The 20,406-nt window shown below is 36.3% G+C and overlaps 1 protein-coding gene across 4 annotated transcripts in view; it reads right to left on the reverse strand.

Annotated features, from left to right (window-relative positions):
* dok7b (docking protein 7b) overlaps window positions 1-20,406 on the reverse strand; it is a 49,663-nt gene that overhangs the window by 9,285 nt on the left and 19,972 nt on the right. For 2 of the 4 annotated variants that reach the window (XM_088911349.1, XM_088911340.1), the window contains exons 8-11: window positions 10,840-10,888; window positions 6,130-6,218; window positions 5,482-5,551; window positions 2,440-2,505 (exon numbers count right to left, since the gene is read on the reverse strand). In XM_088911349.1, coding sequence (XP_088767475.1) covers window positions 2,440-2,505; window positions 5,482-5,551; window positions 6,130-6,218; window positions 10,840-10,888 — 274 coding nt within the window. Of the gene's footprint in view, window positions 1-2,439; window positions 2,506-5,481; window positions 5,552-6,129; window positions 6,219-8,052; window positions 8,749-10,839; window positions 10,889-20,406 lie in introns of all 4 variants that reach the window. The other 2 variants (XM_088911366.1, XM_088911357.1) reach the window with 2 other exon arrangements.

Below are 20,406 nucleotides of genomic sequence, written 5' to 3' on the forward strand. Positions count from 1 at the left end.
CTGAAGCTCAGCAGGTGTGAGCCTGGTCAGTACCTGGATGGGAGACCTTCTGGGAAAAACTAAGGTTACTGCTGGAAGAGCTGTTAGTGGGGGCCAGCAGGGGGTGCTCACACTGCGGTCTGTGTGGGTCCTAAGTGACGGTGACACTATACTGTAAAAAGGCCCTGTCCTTCAGATGAGACATACAGTAAAACCGAGGTCCTGACAATTTCCCATTGGCCTCTACCAATCATGGCCTCCTAATAATCCCCATCTATGAATTGGCTTCATTAACTCTGCTCTCCTCCCCACTGATAGCTGATGTGTGGTAAGCATTCTGGTGCACTATGGCTGCTGTCGAATCATCCAGGTGGATGCTGCACATTGGTAGTGGTGGAGGGGAGTCCCCATTACCTGTAAAGCACTTTAAGTGGAGTGTCCAGAAAAGCACTATATAAGTGTAAGCAATTATTATTGTTACAATTTTACAATAACATACATTGGGCATATTTGAAAAGCTTTTTTAGTAAGCTACCACAAGACACAGGACTAAAATTTCCTTGTAACATACAGTATAGAAATGTGGATGATGTTTTGCCAACTTTGCTTTAATTAATCACTAGGGATCCTGTCATCTTTTCCTGGTCTCCATCATGGACCTGGCAAAAGCAGCAATACTGACCCTCTCCACTATACTCCTGGTAAAAGCAAAGGCACTCACCCACTCACCCACTCCACAACACTCCTAGTAAGAGCAATAACTCTGACACTTTCCGCTACACTCCTGATAACACCAACAACACTGACTTAATCTTAACTTTGTTTCAAATTCTCCTTTTCTACAGGAGATCTAATCAAAGAACATTACCACAAGACCAATTTAATCTCAACTGAAGGTTAACATTTATTACAGTTTTGAGACCATGTCATAAAAAAATTCAAAGGAGATTATGAGAATTAGAATTAGATATAACAGCAAGTTTATATCCTTTACAATTCTACATATTTGTACTATTGTTTTTAACATTTATGGCAAGGACAGATTCACTTAATTTGTAACTATGTTTCTCTCCTGGCATTAAGATGTAGAAGTTCACCTTACAGCCATTGGAGACACTGCTGTTTTGTGTCATTTGTATTTTTGTGGTCTTCACTCTGAAACCACTAGAAATGGAAAAAAGGCTCAGCAGGTCTGTCCTTTTGCAGTCTCTGAATAAACTAAAAATCCCCTCAGAAGCTGAAGACGAGCAATATGAAAGTCTTCCCTTTTTATTGTCTCAGCATGTACTCAGGGTTTATGGCCTCTATTCTTTAACAAGCGTGTGATAGTCAGAGAAGTGAGAGTGAGCACAGCACAGCCTAAGGCCCCATGTGGGAAAGATCCTAAAATGTCTACCTCCCTCCTTTTTATAGAGGAACAAGGAGAAAGAAGGTGAACACATGAGGAGAGGAAGAAAAGGTCAAGGCAGTTCAACACAGGAGGGCCGAATGTTACAGTATTATGCAGCACAAAGATATCATCTGCTTTCTGTTTCTCCAAAGCATTTTTTCCACATTGGTGTTACATTAAAATGTAAAAAGCAATGTACACTAGGACCATTAGACAGTACCTAGTAATCTTGGATCTTACTTCAAAGAACCTTTTTAGTCTAATGGTTAATTATGTTTTTTTTAAATAAATTGGTCAAGTTTAATTGGCTACTTATTTGCAGAATAGGGCCACAGTCAATGACTATGGTGTTTTCTCATTCTGGTGTCTTTCATGCATCATATTGCCCACCGTATTTTGCTAACCATTCTGAGTATTAAAGCAATTAGCCCTTGTACTGCAGCAGTTACAATTATTAAATTGAATACAAAAATTCTCTTCATAATCCAGAACAGCTTTAACTGATGGCTGACAGAAAAACATGTTATTGCAATACCTGAAAAAATGACAATACATACAGCTAAGGTAAACTGAAAAAGTGGAGAAAAGCAAATCAGATTTCTGAGTTAAAGACTGAAGTGAAGCTTTTTAAAATTCTGAGTGCAGGATGCTGGCATTATAGCCTTTTCTCTGCTTCAGACTCAGGAAAGAGAGCAGTTCAAATTATATTCGGAAAGCACCCTGAAGACAGAAGGAACACTTTCCTACAGTGGTCAGTGTATGGAACAAAATACAAAGTTATGCTGAGGTTGCTGATTCACTGGAATCTGTCATAAATTGACCTGAAGGGTTTTTTTTTTATCAATAGGAAAATAATAAACAGAGAATCATGAAGCAGTAGGATAATAGATTGTATTATGGTCCCAAAACCCAAGCGATATAGATATTTTTCTTATGTTCACCAACTGCTACAGAGCTTTACAGCTGACTTAGGCAGGGCCATAATGAAACTCCCCTCTCCAATAATGAGACAAGTGCACACAGGGAAAATCCACAAACAGCTAATCATTATTAACAGATTGTTCTCTTACCAGAGAGTGAACTTTGTTCTCTATGCATCTGTAATGTGCCAGAAGTGCCTAGTGAAGATGTAGCACCTACAAATTAAACATAAATTAAAGTGATTCTCTGTATATATACTGTACACACATTACAATGTTTTGGGGAAAATTGTCTCTATTTTATTTTAATTAACAATGTCAAAAAACACTCAAATAAAACAAAACAATGTAAAAAATAAACATAATTAAGCAGTATTCTTGTCACTATCAGATTAACAAAATGTCATCTTGTTAATTTTTAATATAAAATTTCATATCCATTTTGGGGACATTCCTCACAGCATCTCTCTATTATACATTGATGATGATATAATTTGTAAGAATGCTTTTACAAGACACTTCTTGTGAGTATGGTGACTGCTTAGGGAGCTCTCACACTTCAACCACTTAACACAATGGGAGTATTTCAAAAATCAAACATCAAACAATAATAATAATCACCTGAAAGTATCTCCACATATGCAGAATGAACAATTCTGTGTACACATCCTGAAATAAATCTTACAAATTTACAACAGAAGTATCCTCCCTACAAATGCCTCAACAAGAAAATAAGAGCCCAGGTTAAATGTATTCAGTGGTGCTTTTCTCTCACAAGTTAATTTAACCACAGCCTTTCAAGATAATCCATTAATGCTCATCTATAATTCACCTTTGCAAAGAGATTGAATGATAATAGTCTCACAAGACAGTACAAAGTAACCACATTTCATGACTATTACTGTGTACATACACACTATACAATCACTGATAATTGTAATCATGTACATTTAAAGAAAAAAATACATTGCTGTGAAGATAATGGTTTTTCCTCAGATGGTTTTACTTTATCATGAGTACTTCGTGTTAGGAATGCTGAATGCTCAGTGAAAGAACCTATGGAATGAGCTACTCCTAATGAATAATTAGCATTCAGTGGGAGAGACATGTTACAGTACATGAGGGAAAGGAGTTGGTGTGATTGGTCACACCTACTGTGAGGCTTATAAGAGCAGCTGGGAGGAAAAGCTAGCAGTCCGTGTCTAGTCTCTACCCTAAAAGGAGAGAAAAATGAGCACTGCAGTGTGGAGAGGGCTCAAGGTTTTGGACTGAATTGGCTTATAGGCCTGTGAGAGTGTTTAGGATACTCAGGAAAATGCATCTTACAGAAGGTCTACGCCGAGGGCCGTCACAAGTGCTGGACAGACAGCTGTAGGGCAGTTTGTTTAGCAGGCTCAATAGGGTTGTAATGTGCTCACAGAGGATCAGAGCTGACAGCAGGTGTTAGTGCTGGTCAGTGTAGCGTAGCTGCACGCTCTCCCCTTATTGATAAGTGGGAATTTAGATAGCACAGGTAGAGTCTCCAGTACTCCCTAGCTTTGACATCAGCAGAGTGAGGATCAGTCATGGGTGGCAATTAAAGAGAAAAAAACATAAAACTGGCTGCTGCTGTGTCAGGGGTGCAATTTTATCTTTAAAACTTGCCTGTAAAAGGCAGACTGTGGTATTGTGGTACAATGGTGGCTAGTTACAAAAAAAATCAAAGTCCAGAATAAATTCAGCAGCACAATAAATAACACAACTTTATTTGTGAGTTTTCAAAAAGACTCAAAATACTGGCCTGGTACTATATACTTTTTCCAAGTACATTTTCTTGGGTAACATATTGTACATTTTCCTATGTATTGTTTTACCAATTAATATGTACATGAGGGATGCAACTGTCCTATGGAAAGTCTCATGGTGCATTTTTACAAATGAGTTGACATCAGCCTTATTACTTATTTGACCAATGTACAGTACCAGTCAAATGTTTGAGTACATCTGCTTGAAACCAGGTTTTTCATGATTATCTATGCTTTAAACTGTATGAACTTGTCTATAAACACTTAATATTTAATTACATGATATGTGTACTTATAATTTTAAGTGAACTACATTGAAAATGTTAATTGTTCATTTTCAATAAAATGAACACCCAAAGCAAGCAGATTTCAGTCTGAAGCCCAGGTTAGTTAAAAGTCAGAAATGTGTATAACATGGTGTTAGAACACTAAAAGAAGTTTAAAATTGTCTTTGTTAGATGTTCTCACAGTTAAGTAGCATGTTACCTCATTTACCTTTTGTCACCAATTATTGGTAAACAGGTGAGGGTCCATGATTACTATAAGTATAGGGGGCATGGGCAAAGGCTTGTAATTCCTGAATGAACATGGTAAACTTTGCTCAGCAAGCAAGGAAAAAACACAGTCTATAATTACTTTAAGAAATGAAGGTCAGTCTTTAAGACAAATTGAAAGAACTTTGCAAGTGTCTGTAACTGCTGTGGCCAAGACTATCAAACGATATGAAGAAACTGGCACTCATGAGGACCAAAAAGGATGAAAAAGGTCAGGCAGGCCAAAGGTGACCTCAGAATCAGAGAATACATTCAGTAGAGTCACAAGTCTGTGAAACTGGTGACTTACTGCCCCTGAAATAATCAGATGTTGAGGACTGAGACAAATAATTATACAGATGTTTTAAAATAAGAAATACATTTTAAATGTATCTTTTGCTGACTTAAGTATTTACTGTAAATCCAAAGTTCTGAAGACAAATGTTGGAAGTATTGTGTTTCTTCATCTAATGTAATGATATATACAGTAACACTATTTCAGTGTAAACTACACTCAGAAGCAAATCTTGGATGAAAATCACCCATCCAAGACATCCGTAATAGCCAGTACTCCCATGGCACTCTTCAAAAGAGTAGGGCTGTTAACCCTGGTGTCCTGGCATTATAGGGTCTTGAATAATCTGGCCTCCCTAAATTTACCCCTTAATTCATCTGAAATAACTTCTGCCTTCTCCAATGATTTGCTGGCTATTGAGGTCGGTGGCACAGAATGGCTGCCACACATCACACAGGTGGATGATCCTGCATTTTATTGGTATATGAAATGGATCCCTTCCTAAATGTAAAGTGCTTTGGGATCTCTTGATGATAGATAATAAAGATTATTATTGTTATTGTATTGTTACAACTACTACCTTCTGTCTCATGGAAAATCTTCTGGTGTCCATAACTGGCCATCAACTCATATCTGCTGCTTTCATCCCACTGAAATAAATCAGTGATAATAATTACACACAAATTATACAGTTGTAAAAAAATAAAACTGGAAAACGTTCAAAGTAACCATAAATATTTAGTACTATCTCCATGTCAATTGATTGTCCAAGTCAAGGCAGCAACAAAATGTAGTTTCAAGGGACTGATCTGACCATTCTGGGAAGATTTTCATATTTTTGAATTTAGAACAGAATTTGCTAATGTGTGAGGGTGTTAGTGGAAAATCTCTTACGTATATGACCTATTGACTGCATTATATGTCAGGTGCTTAAAAGTTGCCATCACATACTGTATGTAATGCAGGCTTGCTGTGTGGTAATGCTGCAATTCTTGACAGTAAAGCAGGAATCTATCCCTAGTCCTATTAACAATCCCTACAGTTTCTGCTTTTAACAATTCTGATTAATACTGAAAGGTGACAAAAAAAACAAGAAATTAAACTTTCAAACTAAACTTAAATTAAACTTGACTTTCAAAGTCAAGTCATTTTGTAAAGGCACGTGTTTGCTGTCAGAAGCCACATGGCTCAAGAGAACCAGCAGATCCCTGTGCTGCCCCTACCCTACCTCTGCTGGCTTTTCCGTTCCTCGTCCTTCCATGATCTCATATGCCAGATCTGTTTTGCGCTTCTCATCCTTTTTCTTTGGTTTCTTGTCTTGTGAAGAAAGAAATTAAAATACATTTAGAACAAACATTTCATTAATTGTGTTTTTTTAAGCATTTTACTAAAACACATTTACCCTCTCATTCAGGTGATGTAAAGAAATAAGAATCAGTATCACAAGACTGCTGATCTAGCTGATATTGAAGGTCTTATAGTTGATATCTGATACAGAACACGAACCGGGTCAAAGGACATGCACCAGGAATCGCAGGGAAATAAATGAAAGAAAAGGATGTTTATCCTGCCTGAAACTGAAAAATGAAGAGTAGAAAAGCTATTTTGCATCACCGACAGACAGCTTTGTGTCAAAAACAACAGCTTAAACTCTTCTTTTGTTTGAAATTCTGACATTAAAGGGGAACTGCAAAGCCATTTTTTATATTTCAGGGTTTAACAAAACAGCAATGATGAGTGCATTTCAAAACAGAATGAAGCTACCAACTACCAAGTACACGGTAATGTGCACAACCTACAATTTACATCACACATTTCAATGTATGTGTAGTGCCATACAGTTGTCATTGTCTGTGATTCAGAACAAGGCAAGACAATTTCCTGTCACGCGAAAGCGGTCCTATTACACTGTAAGCATGCTTTACACCAATCAAATTTTGCTGATATATTTTAAATATTTTTATGAAACACATAAAAGGTGACGTTTCTTAGATACTAAATATTGCAAAAAAGGGGGTAATCTGCCAACCAACTAAAATACACTCATAATCATTTTCAAGTTTTCCAAAAAAGCTCTGTCATTTAAATTGGTGAATATTTCATGGTAATTCACACCTAAAAGAAGAATTCTAGTAGGACTTAAATTTTTAGAAGACTTACTGCATAATAGCTCATGCCGTCGCTAGAACAGCTGATTTGAATAAGTGCGACTGAATTGAAATGGTTTTGCTGACAAATACTACTTACTTATTAATTCAGCATGCAGATCATGTTAGAACATTTCTGGGGTGAAATGTCCGCTGCATGATCTGTACTTATTCACACTAAAACTCAGTGAAAAACTCGTTGATAGGACCAACACCAGTGCCCTAGTTTATTACCATTTTCTTGGCTAGCTGAATAGTCCTTGGAAAAGAAAAAAGTTTGCCTTCCTGATGATCTGATCCTCTGTTTTGCGTGAAACCACTATGTTCTGAACAGCTAAATGCTCGACAGTGAGCCATAATTTAAAATATATTGCATTTAAAAAAAACAAAAAAGGATTCACGTTGTTGGAAGATGATTTTCTTATGCGTTTACAGTGACTAGTGAGCAGGAAGGGCCGCTTTCAAGTCACATTTCACGCCAACACTTGCTCTCATCCATTGCGAGACCAGCAGTTTCTCATCTGCCCTTGACAACATGGCAACCATACAGCACTTTCACAAAACACACGATTTCGCACTTAACTCGATATTTGGAAAATTTTGCAATTACATCAATTAATTTAGTTTGTTACAAAGATTCAATAACAAGTCTGAGAAACTGGGGCTGCAGTTCCACTTTAAAGGCAATAGTACTGTTATTCAGAAATGAGAAGTGAAACAAACAAAACGGCTGTAGTATCCTTTCCTAGGAGAGCACTTATCACCTTGAAAACTGTATAGACACTCAATCAATTAACAAAGAAAACACAGAATCAAAGGGAGAGAAGTATAGACAAAAAAGGAAGAAATAAGGAGGACACAAAACAGCATAGAACTTTTATTAATGTCAGTGACAAGAAGAGGGAAAAACATGTATTCAGAAGAAACAGAAAGGTTGGTAGATGTGGCTTTCCTGTGCCAGAAGAAGGGTGGTAGGGCTTGGTCAGTTGCTAGTAACAGCTTACCTTCTGGTGACTCTTTATCGGTGGAAATCTCCTGACTTTGGTCATCAACCCCAAGGGGCTGAAAGTGAAAACTCGACAACATTTCTTGGGAATGCTCTTGTTGTTTGACATTCTTATTTTCCATGGAATTGCTTCTTGGTGAAATGCCAGGTGGATGCTGCAATCTTGCATTATATCTGCTCAAGATGTCTGACAAGGATCCACTTTCAGGAGTACTAGTTAAGTCATTGGTCTTTCTGTCAGACTGGTTGTTTTCAATTTCCTCACACTCATTTTTTCCTAGTGATTTCTCGTTCTCCAAACACATCCAGAGAATTGAGACTCCTTTTGTAATGTCTGCATTGACCAAAGACCCATTTCTCAAGGCTGAAGCCATTGGTTCATACAGGTTATGCACCCTTAAATTTTCATTGCAGTTACTAATTTTCCAATAGCTGCCGTGCACTCCTGTGAAGAGACTTGAACTGATGTCCTTGTGATGGAATTTTACCTCGGTTGCACCTTTTTCATTGCCTTTCTGAAGACATTTCCTATCTAAATTCCCACTTGCACGATTCTTCACTGCATCAGTGGTAGGAACACTTCTAGCATTCCAGATTGCTTCATAATCATCATAATCACCAGCATTCTTAAGTCCACATTCGTCATCTATATTCTTCTTGCTGGTTCTCTCGCTGTTTGTGGGCTTACTACATTCTAAAAAACAGCAGAAGGCTTTTGCAGAGCTCTTTTCTGAAATGGCAGGATTAGATCCTGCTTTAAGAAATTGTATTACATGCAACATCATAAATGTTTCATACCATCATGAAAGTTATTGTGATTACTATTTAAAGACACAGTGCTATAAAATATTCACTGCTTATTTTGGTTGCTCTTTTTGACACAACAAATATTGCATAACATATTGTTCATAACATACATATACATATAAAATAGTGCAGCTTTATAACATTATGGGCTTAAAGAATAAACCTAAGAGAGATTTTAATGCTCAGTTAAGAATTATAAGGTAAATAAATACATACTGTATGTTAACAAATAAATCAATAAAAAGTTACCCTTGTACTATTTTCCAAAAATAGTTTGTATTTATCACTTGACTTGCTGAAAATAAATCTTTAATTACTATTTATAGTACTACCATATACCATAATTATCTATAAAATCTCAGTTTCATCTTCCTGAAGGTACTGTCAATTGTTATTTTCATACTATACGGTAGGTCAACTGTGTTTAATAATATGCTTGTATGATCTGATTAAATACAGAAATGGATCGACATAGTTTACTAGGTAAATGACATGCTATACCAGATGCAACAGCAAAAAACATTATTCATAAAAAATGAATATAATAAGATTTGTAAATATGACCAATAATTGCTGAAGCTATTAAATACACAATAACAAGAACAACATACATGCGTTTTGAATTCTCATGTACCATAAGGATTTTGAAACATTTCTGTAATAAGTTACCATCTCTCCTAATTAGACCTTACTCAAAACACCTACCTTTATGGAATAAAACATTGGAATAAAACATAAAACATTGTGACCTTTTGTCATAAGGGCAGTAATTGAGCTACGTTACTGTAGGTACCCACATGATTTTCTATCACACAATGTTCCAATTTGCAAAGAAAACCAATCACGCTGTTACAGAAATACATGAAACAATTGACCAAGTATTAAATCATGACTCAAAATGTAAGGTACGTGCCTACCTGTGACAAAATGGATCTCGATAAAGGATCTAATTCTTGTGACAGATACTAGAACAGCTTGGATGTTCAAATGCGTTCCTGTATTTTTTACTTGTTGCAATTGTTCAATTCCTCAACTATCTGTAGTCCTTTTGCAAAAATATATTACAGTTCCAAAATTGATAATTAACCTTTTAAAAAGACTCTGTATCGATGCAGTAGAGCAGTGCACCTCAATCCTGGTCCTGGATAACCCTTGTCTGTTCAGTTGTTTTGCTCCTGCAAAGTAATCTTTATCACAGGGTTATTTATTTTTAATTCAGCTCTTAAAAAGATGAATGAGATTTGTAAGTGATATGCACTCAGTGCTAATTGGGGAGTTTCAGCACTACCCTCATTCAGCTGTGCCAGCTGAAATATTACCATTTGGACTTCAGCAGAAGGAAAAAATCTGACTCACTGTATGGTAGGAGTTGTCCGATTCAGTATCATTGCCACCTGTGTCTGTTCATCATCAAGTGATTACTCTTTAAGACCTGTCTGGTAGGAAGTAGGGAGCAAAATCTCAATGAGCAAGTTGAAGGGGACTGCATAAAGTTTTGTGTTATGTAGTGTCTGGAAAAAATGTTCTTAATAGGGGTATTTCTGAAACCAAAGACAGAGTGCAGAAAACCAACCAGAAAGCAGAACAGTTACAGGAACCAATAAGCACTGTTGACTAAGGACCGAGTTGGCCCAAAGAACTTTAGACACAGGGACTCCAGGACCAGGACTGAGAGCCACTGCAGTAGAGAATAATGGCAAAGAAACCACTGTGTGTGGATTTTTACTGCGCAATTATCAAAGTCACCTGTTCTTGACACTTGGGAACATTATGTTAATCAATTGTCATATGCACAAAACATCCATAGGAAAATAGTAACAGAAGCACACTGAGGGGTGTTAATACATTTGTGACTTCTCTGAGTATTAAACTTCATATATACTCACCGTATACTCTGGTCTGTGCTCGGCTTTTTAAAATGAAAGTTGAGACAGTTTAGATAGGCAGAATAATGAATCTTGACATTAAAAACACATACCTGGTATAGCTGGCATGGATAAGACTCCTGAATGTGAGAGTGTTGTTCCCTTTACAAGAGACAAGATAGAATGTTATTATGACTTAGATTTTTCACACCATTACTTTGAAATCAATATTTTTCACACTGTTGAGTCCTGCGAAGAAGAATGGCATTTGTAGCATTAAATTGTATGATGTCAACATTAAGATTAACAATACCCAGAAAATGAATGCAGATATCTGAAAGCAACATCTTAATATTCTGCTTTAGATATAGTTGGGAATTTGCACCAGCTAAAGCTGCTCAAAGTTCACAAATAATGTTGCTGTTTAACACCATCGTGGGAAGACAAAGCACTATATGCAGTACATGTATTAATATACTAATGAAACGAGCTAAGCACATCAAGTGCTATTTCTCAGTCCTAAACTATTCAGTAGTCAAAAGAGCATCATTCAAATTTTTATGTTATACAGAAAATATTAATATTCAGCTGCTGCTTTTATATCTCAAGACATTATTAGCAAGACCATCAACATTTTGACCTTCAATGATGAAAGTTTTTTTAACTTTTATGTTGGTTTCCTTGAATAATTCAATAAAAGCATGAAGGAAAAAAGCAATTAAAATCAAAAAGTAATCTTGACATTTTTTCTGAAAATTGCAACTTAGAAATGTCAGATCTTCCTGGCAATTGCTTAAACAATTAACTTGCTGCCTGTAATTGCTATTTTTTTTTTATCAATCATGTAAAGCAAGGCTACCCAGTCCTTTTAAGTTATTTATGAAGTTTTGTAGGTAAATGAAAACCCCAGTGACAGCCAAGCTGAAAAAAAAACTCAAAAACATCTAAAGGATGTTCTTTCTGTTCCAAGCCTGTGGGGGGGAAAATACTTTCAGCCAGAAAAGAAAGAAACTGAAAAATTACTTGACTGTTAAAACCTTTCTTGAATAGGTGTTGGGAACAGACCTTAATAAACACTAATCACCACTACAATTTAAATATACAATTCTGCTTGCATTATAAGTTTAAGGAATAAGTATCTAAACCTGATATTGCAGAGCCTTAATTCTTCAAGTTATACAAGTATCTAGAGTCAGCAGCTTAAGAACGTGTTAGTTTTCTCCATCAAATGGTTTGATTATGTAACTAAGAGCCTAGATCAAATGAAAGCCAAAATGCTCATAAACATGTCCATAATCACTGCCTGAAACCTCAGATTTCAGGGAATTAAATTGTGTACGCTGTAAATGAAGACCCACCTGCGGTGTGTAGTACCAGATTAGAGAGTGGCTACAGCAATTTCATTTCTTTTGAGCGCAGACCACATTTATCAGCTCTGTGCCACCGCTCATGAGTAATACAGCAGAGAAAGAATAATTGCGTTGGTGGGATAAAAAGGGAAAGTGATAGTGCTTGAAGATTATAGGTCATCTTTTCCATTTTTAAGTATCGTTACTTTATAAAGTTTTAAAATGTAAAAAAAAACAGCATTTCACTGTGAGTAATTTTATAACCAATTAATCCATTTTTTATCTAAAAGGATCTGTAACACAACATACTGTAAGATCAAGACATGACCATGAACTTTCAAATTCTTGCAAGCTGTATTGATGAACTATGATTGTGGTCTTATGACTCCAAATACATTGTAAAATCAATATTCTACCTTTCCAGGGAAGTCATTGGTCAGGTGAAAATGTTAGCAAAGTGCAAAGCACGGCTACCAGCAATCTGAATTGTTCTCACTATATACATATACCTGACCTTTGTATAAGGGTTACAAAAATAAATTCATGATACATAGTATTTTGTCTAGTGGTACAACTCTGCGGCACAAACAAGGTGCAAAAAGGTTACTGTACCTTTTCTTTATTGTATTTTTCTTCTGTGTGTCTTGTTTTAAATGTCTCTTATTCCTGTCTGCTATCATTGTTATAGTTTACAGATATCCATACAAGCATAATGATTCTTTTTTCATTGAGTTTGCTGATTTACTATCTGTGCTGTGCTTTAGATTTAATAAGATTCGTCTTCTGGGTGATTTTAATATCCACACTGATTCACAGATTCCTATTTAGCTGAGGATTTTCTAACTTTGTTGGAATGCTTTGGTTTCAGAGAGCTTGTTCTCAATCTAGCAAAAAAAGGTCACATCGTGGACTTGGTCACCGTAAATGACTCATTTGTTTCACACGTATCTTACACTAGGGGTTTTTGATCACTTGGCTGTTCTCTTTGATCTGGTCTCACACTCTTGAACTTTACGATATGTAAATTCCTATCTCTGATAATGTGGTTGACAAGGTACAAATGTTTAATAGGTCTCTTTTAACTTCTCTTGATACCTTAGGTCCTCTTAAAACTAGATTGGCACACTGACCACTTGTGTTCAATGAAGACAGTCTCCCAAAAACTAGAACATACTGTACAGGTAAGTGGTGTCTTTCTGGCTTAAATGTACATCTACAGTCTTGGAGCAGAACCTGACTGAATACAAAGATCCAATGGCGTCTGCTAGATCCAGTTACTTAATAATAATAATTAATAATTGCTTACGCTTATATAGCGCTTTTCTGGACACTCCACTCAAAGCGCTTTACAGGTAATGGGGACTGCCCTCCACCACCACCAATGTGCAGCATCCACCTGGATGATGCGACGGAACGCTCACCACACACCAGCTATCAGTGGGGAGGAGAGCAGAGTACTGTAGCCAATTCATAGATGGGGATTATTAGGAGGCCATGATTGGTAAAGGCCAATGGGAAATTTGGCCTTCTACCATATTGTTGAGAATAACTGAAACAATCCTAAATACCTTCTCTGCACCTCAATCAACTGCCTCACATTGACTGCCTCATCCCATCTTTGCAACAGTTTTTTTACAGCCAAGATCAACAATATCCATCATCACATTCTCTCCATCATGCTTGCCACTACTACACTCCTTGTATGCCTGTTTCTGCTCTTGTTTCTTGTTCCTCTCACCTTGACACTGTATGCCTTAGTAAATCGGCGTTGCGTATGAAGCCCACCACCTGTCTACTAGATTCCATTCCTCCCATTTTGTTTCAGTTTCCTGAACATTTTTCATCCTATAGCTAACTTGTCTTTTATGCAAAGATTTTATAATGTGCTGTTGCAATACAATTTAAGAATCACCTCACTGCAAATAACCACTTCAAACCCTTCTAGTCTGGTTTTAGACAATTACACAGCACAGGAGCCGTCCTTGTTAAAGTTACTAATGATCTTCTTTTAGAAGATGATTCCAGTTTTCTACATGTCCCAATTCTCCTAGACCTAAGTCCTGCTTTTGACAATATTAATCATGACATTTAATACTCGCATCCTGAGACTGTGTCTGGAGTTTCTGACATCACTATTAAATGGTTCAGATCTTCGCTTCCTGATCACTGACACCTGGGTTCTCCTGGGGGTTTTAGTTCTGCAATTGGGTTTGTTCAGTCTGGTGTTCCTCGAGGCTTGATACTGGGCCTACTGCTATTCAGTATTAACATGTTCCCACTCGATCAGAATGATCATTTCTATGCCAGTGATACTCAAATCTATGTCCATACTAGCCCTGACACTGAGGTAGCTGTTTCTGCACTATACCGCATCTCTAATGTAAAAACCTGAATGATTCAAAATTTCCTTCACTTAAACTGCAGCAATACTGAAGTCTTGCTACTCAGCACCTTCCGTTACCTATGTAAAGACAATGCGGGAACCCTATCTGTGGATGGCAATCAGCTTGAATTTTAATCAAAACTGAATAATTTAGGGGTGATATACGATCCTGATGCGACGTTTGACCCTCATGTGTACAATATTGAAAAAAGGGTCATTTACATCTCAGAAATATTGCCAGACTACATCCTATGGTGCCGTTGCCTATAGCAGAACAGCTTTTCAACACATTTGTCTTTTCAAGAATTGATTACTGCAATGACCTACTTGCTGGGGTAGCTCTTTCCACACTGAACAAACTCCAATATGTTCACAATTCGTCAGCCTGAATCCTGGCCAGGTCGTGTGCAAGTGATCACATTCCACCTATCTTGGAATCCTTGCACTGGCTTCCTATCAAGTTTCGAGTCAACTTCAAAAACCTCATGCTCACTTATAATGTACTACATGGCCTTCCACCTCAGTGCCCGACTAATTACCTTCCTACTCCCCATCTCACAAGTTTAGTTTATCTGGCTGTGGCCTCCTGCTTGACCCACAAGATTGTTTACCTTATATTAGTGACAGGGTCTTCTCTTTCTACTCCTTAAATCTCTGGAATCTATCCCTAAGGATATCAGAGAGTCACCTCCCCCAAGTGCATTAGAATCTAGACTCAAAACCTTTCTTTTCAGAAAGGCTTTAATTTAGTGCCTGTATCTGCTCCATTTTCAAATAACCTTGTATCTTCTGCTGTACCTTTTTCTGCTTGTTGCTTATATACACTTTTCCTGTAATTTGCTATCATTATTATTTTTCTTACATCTACTTTAAAGCAATTTGAGATGCAACCTTTAAAGGGGATGTATAAAATAAAGGCTATGAAATTATTTTATTGTTATTAATAATAATAATAACAATAACAACAACAACAGCCAAATGTATCATACCATTTTAAGGATGAGAGATATATTGTTAAAGCTGTGCATGTTCGCAAAATGATGGAAAACTTTTCACGTCTCCATTTCCTTGCACACAGTCAATAAGTATATTTAAAGGGTAGATGTATAAAGGAACATGCTACCCAGCTATCTTTCAAGAAACGACTGGATGAGATCCTCAGAACACTCAGCTACTAACAGGCGAGATGTGGCGTATGGCCTCTCCTTGACTGTAATTTTTCTTGTTTCTCTATGATGTTTTTATATAACAAATATGTGCAGCTACTGAGCCCGAGAGATGTTTCAATACCAAGAATATAGAATATATCATTACCGCAATCATTAGAGAAAGTACACATTTAAACAAAATTCCCTTTTGACAAATTGGGTTTCTGCACAAAAAAAGCATATACAGTATACTTTAAGCAGTTTATTACTGACTTCAAAATATGTAGAGCCATGCCACAGGCCTAAGATGTGAAAGCAATGTTTTCTCCTGTTTTATAAATATAAGAAAATCTACTTTTTCTATAACAGATATACCAGCATTGTTTTGCTTTCCATTCAATTTGCAGTTGATTGAATCATATACTGTACATCAGATCCACTTTCCATATTTGTATGAAATAAAATGCCATGTCTTTTTATTACTCTTTCAATGAAAAGTCCTAATCAAAAGTGGCCCACCATATATCTATTGGGAGAACAGAAAACAAGACAAAAACATAAAAGACATAAAATAAATGTTTCATGATGTTACAGCACAGTGTAGTTACAGACCTATAGAAGCACATCATGACTTTTCTCAAAATTATAGAGCGCGGTAGGAGCACATACTATGTCTATCTACAGTACATAAGATGTGTTGCTTTTACCAAAAGATCAAAGAAAATTGTTGTTGTTTTGGAATGGAACAGGGTTAGGCACATGGAAAATGCTTTTCTAGTGTTCTCCTTTTTTTTTTTACTCAACAGAGTTTTGAAAAAATAGTCCAGAGAGCACAAAGTGCAAACAAAACCTTGATTATTGCATATTGACAGGTATATAACAAAATAAAGGAATGTTGTTTACATCCTCAATGATAATCATGAAGTTTTAATGGGAAACCAAAGTCTGTCTCTGAAATATTTTTTCAATTTTCGATCCAACATTATTTTGTGGGTGTTTTTAAGTTTTATATATTCCCCCTAATACTTCTCTACTTCGCATTTATAACAGAACAAGGCAATCAAAAGGTTAGTTACTGAAATCCATTTTTATACAAATTTCATAATTTTAACAAACTATAAAAAGCCAAGTATAGAAAACAACTGAAAAACGTAACACACACTTGACAGACTATTGTGACAATGTTGAAAAGCATAAGTGGCACACCATGCAAAATCTTTTGCTTTAAAAGATAGGGACCGTTATTGTTATCAGCTGGGAAATTTATACCATTACAAAATGTTTATATTCACAAACTTGTTTTTCTTAAAAAATCAGAGTATCAGATAATTTAATAATCTGTTAAAACACTAGAGAAATGATCATATCAACTTTTTATTTTTAATCAAAGACATGCCTGATCCTCAGAATCCTAAACATTTCATATGAATGAAATAAATATAGCCAATAGCTAAAATCAAATGTAAAACATCACACAGCCTCTCAGGTTTTAACCCAAGATTTACGCTTTTCTCGAACAACAGCAGGAAATCACTCACTTTCTAAAGCACTCACAAAAAAATTGATCCTTTTCTCCCTTAACCGTACTATTACTTTTGCTCTTTCTGAAGTCTGTTAAACTCGCCCCCATTTTCTCTTCAGAATTTTTCTGAGAAGCTCAGCAGCAATTGATTCTTTTAATGATAGCATGCTCACAGTTAAAATTGGTGCGAGAAATATAGGTCACAAGAAACAAAGCAATACTGAACCACCTGTCAAATGAAAGATGTTTTGTGCTTTTTATCAATTTTGCTTGATTAAGTTTCCGTTATCACATATTTATCACTGAACATTTATTCCCTCATTATTATTCATAAAAACATATTTTTCATGCTTCATAAGATAAACGCAGTGAACATGTAAAAGCTATAGACTAACTTCAGTTCTACCATCGAAATAACAGCCTAAAAAATGTAGGACTCCAATTCACATCTTGTGTAAAGCCATTATATCATCCTCCAGGTTTTAAAAGTATAGGCACAAATCTGTAGGAGAAGCACGGGAAGGACAATATTCACGAAACTGCACTGATTTGAAGTGAAAGCTTTGGCTATAATAATCTCTAACACCAAACGTCTGTAAATTTGACATAGAACTTAAAAATGACAAAAAGAGAAATGTCTCATTTTAACAAATAGAAATCTATTATAAATCCAATGAGCGAAACATCCAGTTACAAAAGAAAACCCCTGATAAGCACACAATGGCTAATTATCACATTCATCTCAGTACATGAACTGAAATAAAAGCGTGAATTGCAGCTATCCAAAAGGCATGCAAAAAAAAAGAAAAGACAATCACACCTTTAAGTGGTTTGACAGTGAAATGTATTCACACTTTGTCTAGTTTTACTGTAAAACTATTCACAGACACCTACAGTAACATTTATTACAGAGAAAAGATTGCAGATGGTCAGCCAATAGACATGTAATGTATGCCAAGATGTGAAAAACAACACATTATACAGGAAGATAGCAGACTTTTCCCCCATTTATGTAATTTAAAAGCACAGCATCTAAATGAAAAAAAATCTTAAAGGGGAACTGCAATCCTATTTTTATATTTCACAGTTAGGAAGAATCAGAATCAATGAGTGCAATTCAAACCACAATAAAAGTAAAATGTACATGGTAACTTGTAAAACATCCAATTTACATCACAAAATAGACAAAATGTTTAGGTATTCCCAGCACCATATTTTGTGATTCTGAATAAGGCAACAAATCTTCCAGTGATGTGAAGCAGCCTTATTACGCTGTAAAGAAGCAGATGTGAATACATCTCTTTTGATCCAATACAAATATTGCTCTAAATTTCAAGACTGTTCTGTTGGCAAATACGACTTACTTGTTAACTCTGCATGCAGATCATGTTGAAAACTTTTCTGCAGTGAAATATCTGCTGCACATTTTTTCCTAGTATATCAAATTACCGTGACTACTGAGCAGGAAGGGCCACTTCACGTCGTAATTTATGGGAACTTTCACTCTCGCCAGTGGCGAGACCAAGGGTTTGGGGCAACATGGTGACTTAGAGTACTTTCACAAAGTTCATGATTTTGAGCTTCATTCGAAATTTGTACATTTTTTTCTCTACCGTCAATTAATTCATTCTGTTACCGAGATTTAGTAACTGGTCTGAGAAATAGGAACTGCAGTTCCCCTTAACAAAATAGAGCACTAACACTGGAGCTCAAGTGACTGGTATATTAGGATGGTAACCTGGTGCTCATACTGCCTGTCACACCTTCTTGCTCATTTATGTCACCACCCTTGTCTTTTTTTAGATTTAAGGAGTCTTGAGTTGGTGAACAATCAGAGACCAAGTGATTGACCAACTGGAAAGACAGAAAAGGTCATTCTTTGTCCACCGTCTTCCCAAAAAAGATGAAGGAATTTGAGTCTGTTGAGGAGTAATTACCATTTCTGTTGCTTTGATTTTGCCTCTCTTTCCTGGCTTAGCAGCTGTTATTATACATTATTGAAGACATTATTTATTCCGCTATGATTTTGGACTTTTTGGTCCATGACTAATGTTTCTGTCCTGAAACATACTGTAAGTGGGCTAAATTCACCTAAGAAACATGCTAATAGTCTGAATTTGTTATGAAGGAAAAAATGTTTATAGATTTGCTGATAATTATCCAGTATATGCCTCTTTAAATATTATATTATTCTAGTTGCTGATATGTTTTCATTAATCATATTGTAGTGTGGGCTTAATTAAGCAACGGGGACACATTCATGTGTAAAAATATTTACATGAATTCCCTCAACTATTTAAAGACATGAGCCAAGGAACTCAAGTGAAGGTTTGAGCTGCTGCATGTTGAGTCCAGAGGAGTGCTGCTCTATGTAAGACGCCTGTGTGGGGTGCGACACCCTGTTATAGTGGGGGGAATGCCCAGTTCCTTTCATCTCCCCTCTGGAACAGACAGCAACATCCAGTTCCACTGTGAGCCACCGGGTGTCTTCCTGACAGAGGTCTGGTGGGGCAACGACGACTGCTATGATATTACCGAGAGATCGAAGGAGATTCTGCTCCACGACTCTAAAACATTCACTATCTGATCTGGGTGTAATTAATATATGGTATGTATTTAACCCCTTAAATGAAAAAAAGGTAGTCTTTTCGTTGAAAATACATTTTGTAGAGCTTTTGTTGTACAAAATCTTCAGATACAACTCATGTCGCAATCAGATTATAAAGCCAAACCAACACCTGATTTGTACTGAATGATATTTCGCTGGAAATTACCAGACTTAGAAAATATTTCTAATTACTGTAAATGTATTGCTTACACATTAAGATTCAATATTGAATAAATATTAAATACAAATTTCTTTGCTATAATGATAGTCTCCATTTATCTCCATTGAGACTCCATAGCAATTAATGTTCTGCAGACAGATTGGCACACAGATACTGCTATCAGATCCCTTATAAACTCTGCTTTTGTTGTTTTTCTTTTTGTTTTAAATTATACTCCAGACAAATTTGATTTCGGACATTATACAAGGTTTCTTCAAATCCCTCGTCTTTCTCATTTAGAGACAGCTACATACCAGGCATCTACTGTATATCCCTGTCTGTGCTGAAGAAGGTGCTTCAGGATATGGCAGGATTACCAGGCATTGTTGACAACCCTCTTGAATTTTATATGATTATTTGGCTCCCATTAGGTCCCCTTCTGCTCCTCTCCTTATGAAAAGCAGTTTAGGAAGGCTCTTTTCAGAGTGATGTTAATACTGCCATTATCAC

The sequence above is a fragment of the Atractosteus spatula genome, chromosome 1, assembly GCF_055471065.1.
Source record: "Atractosteus spatula isolate fAtrSpa1 chromosome 1, fAtrSpa1.hap1, whole genome shotgun sequence".
Classification (NCBI taxonomy): Eukaryota; Metazoa; Chordata; class Actinopteri; order Semionotiformes; family Lepisosteidae; genus Atractosteus; species Atractosteus spatula.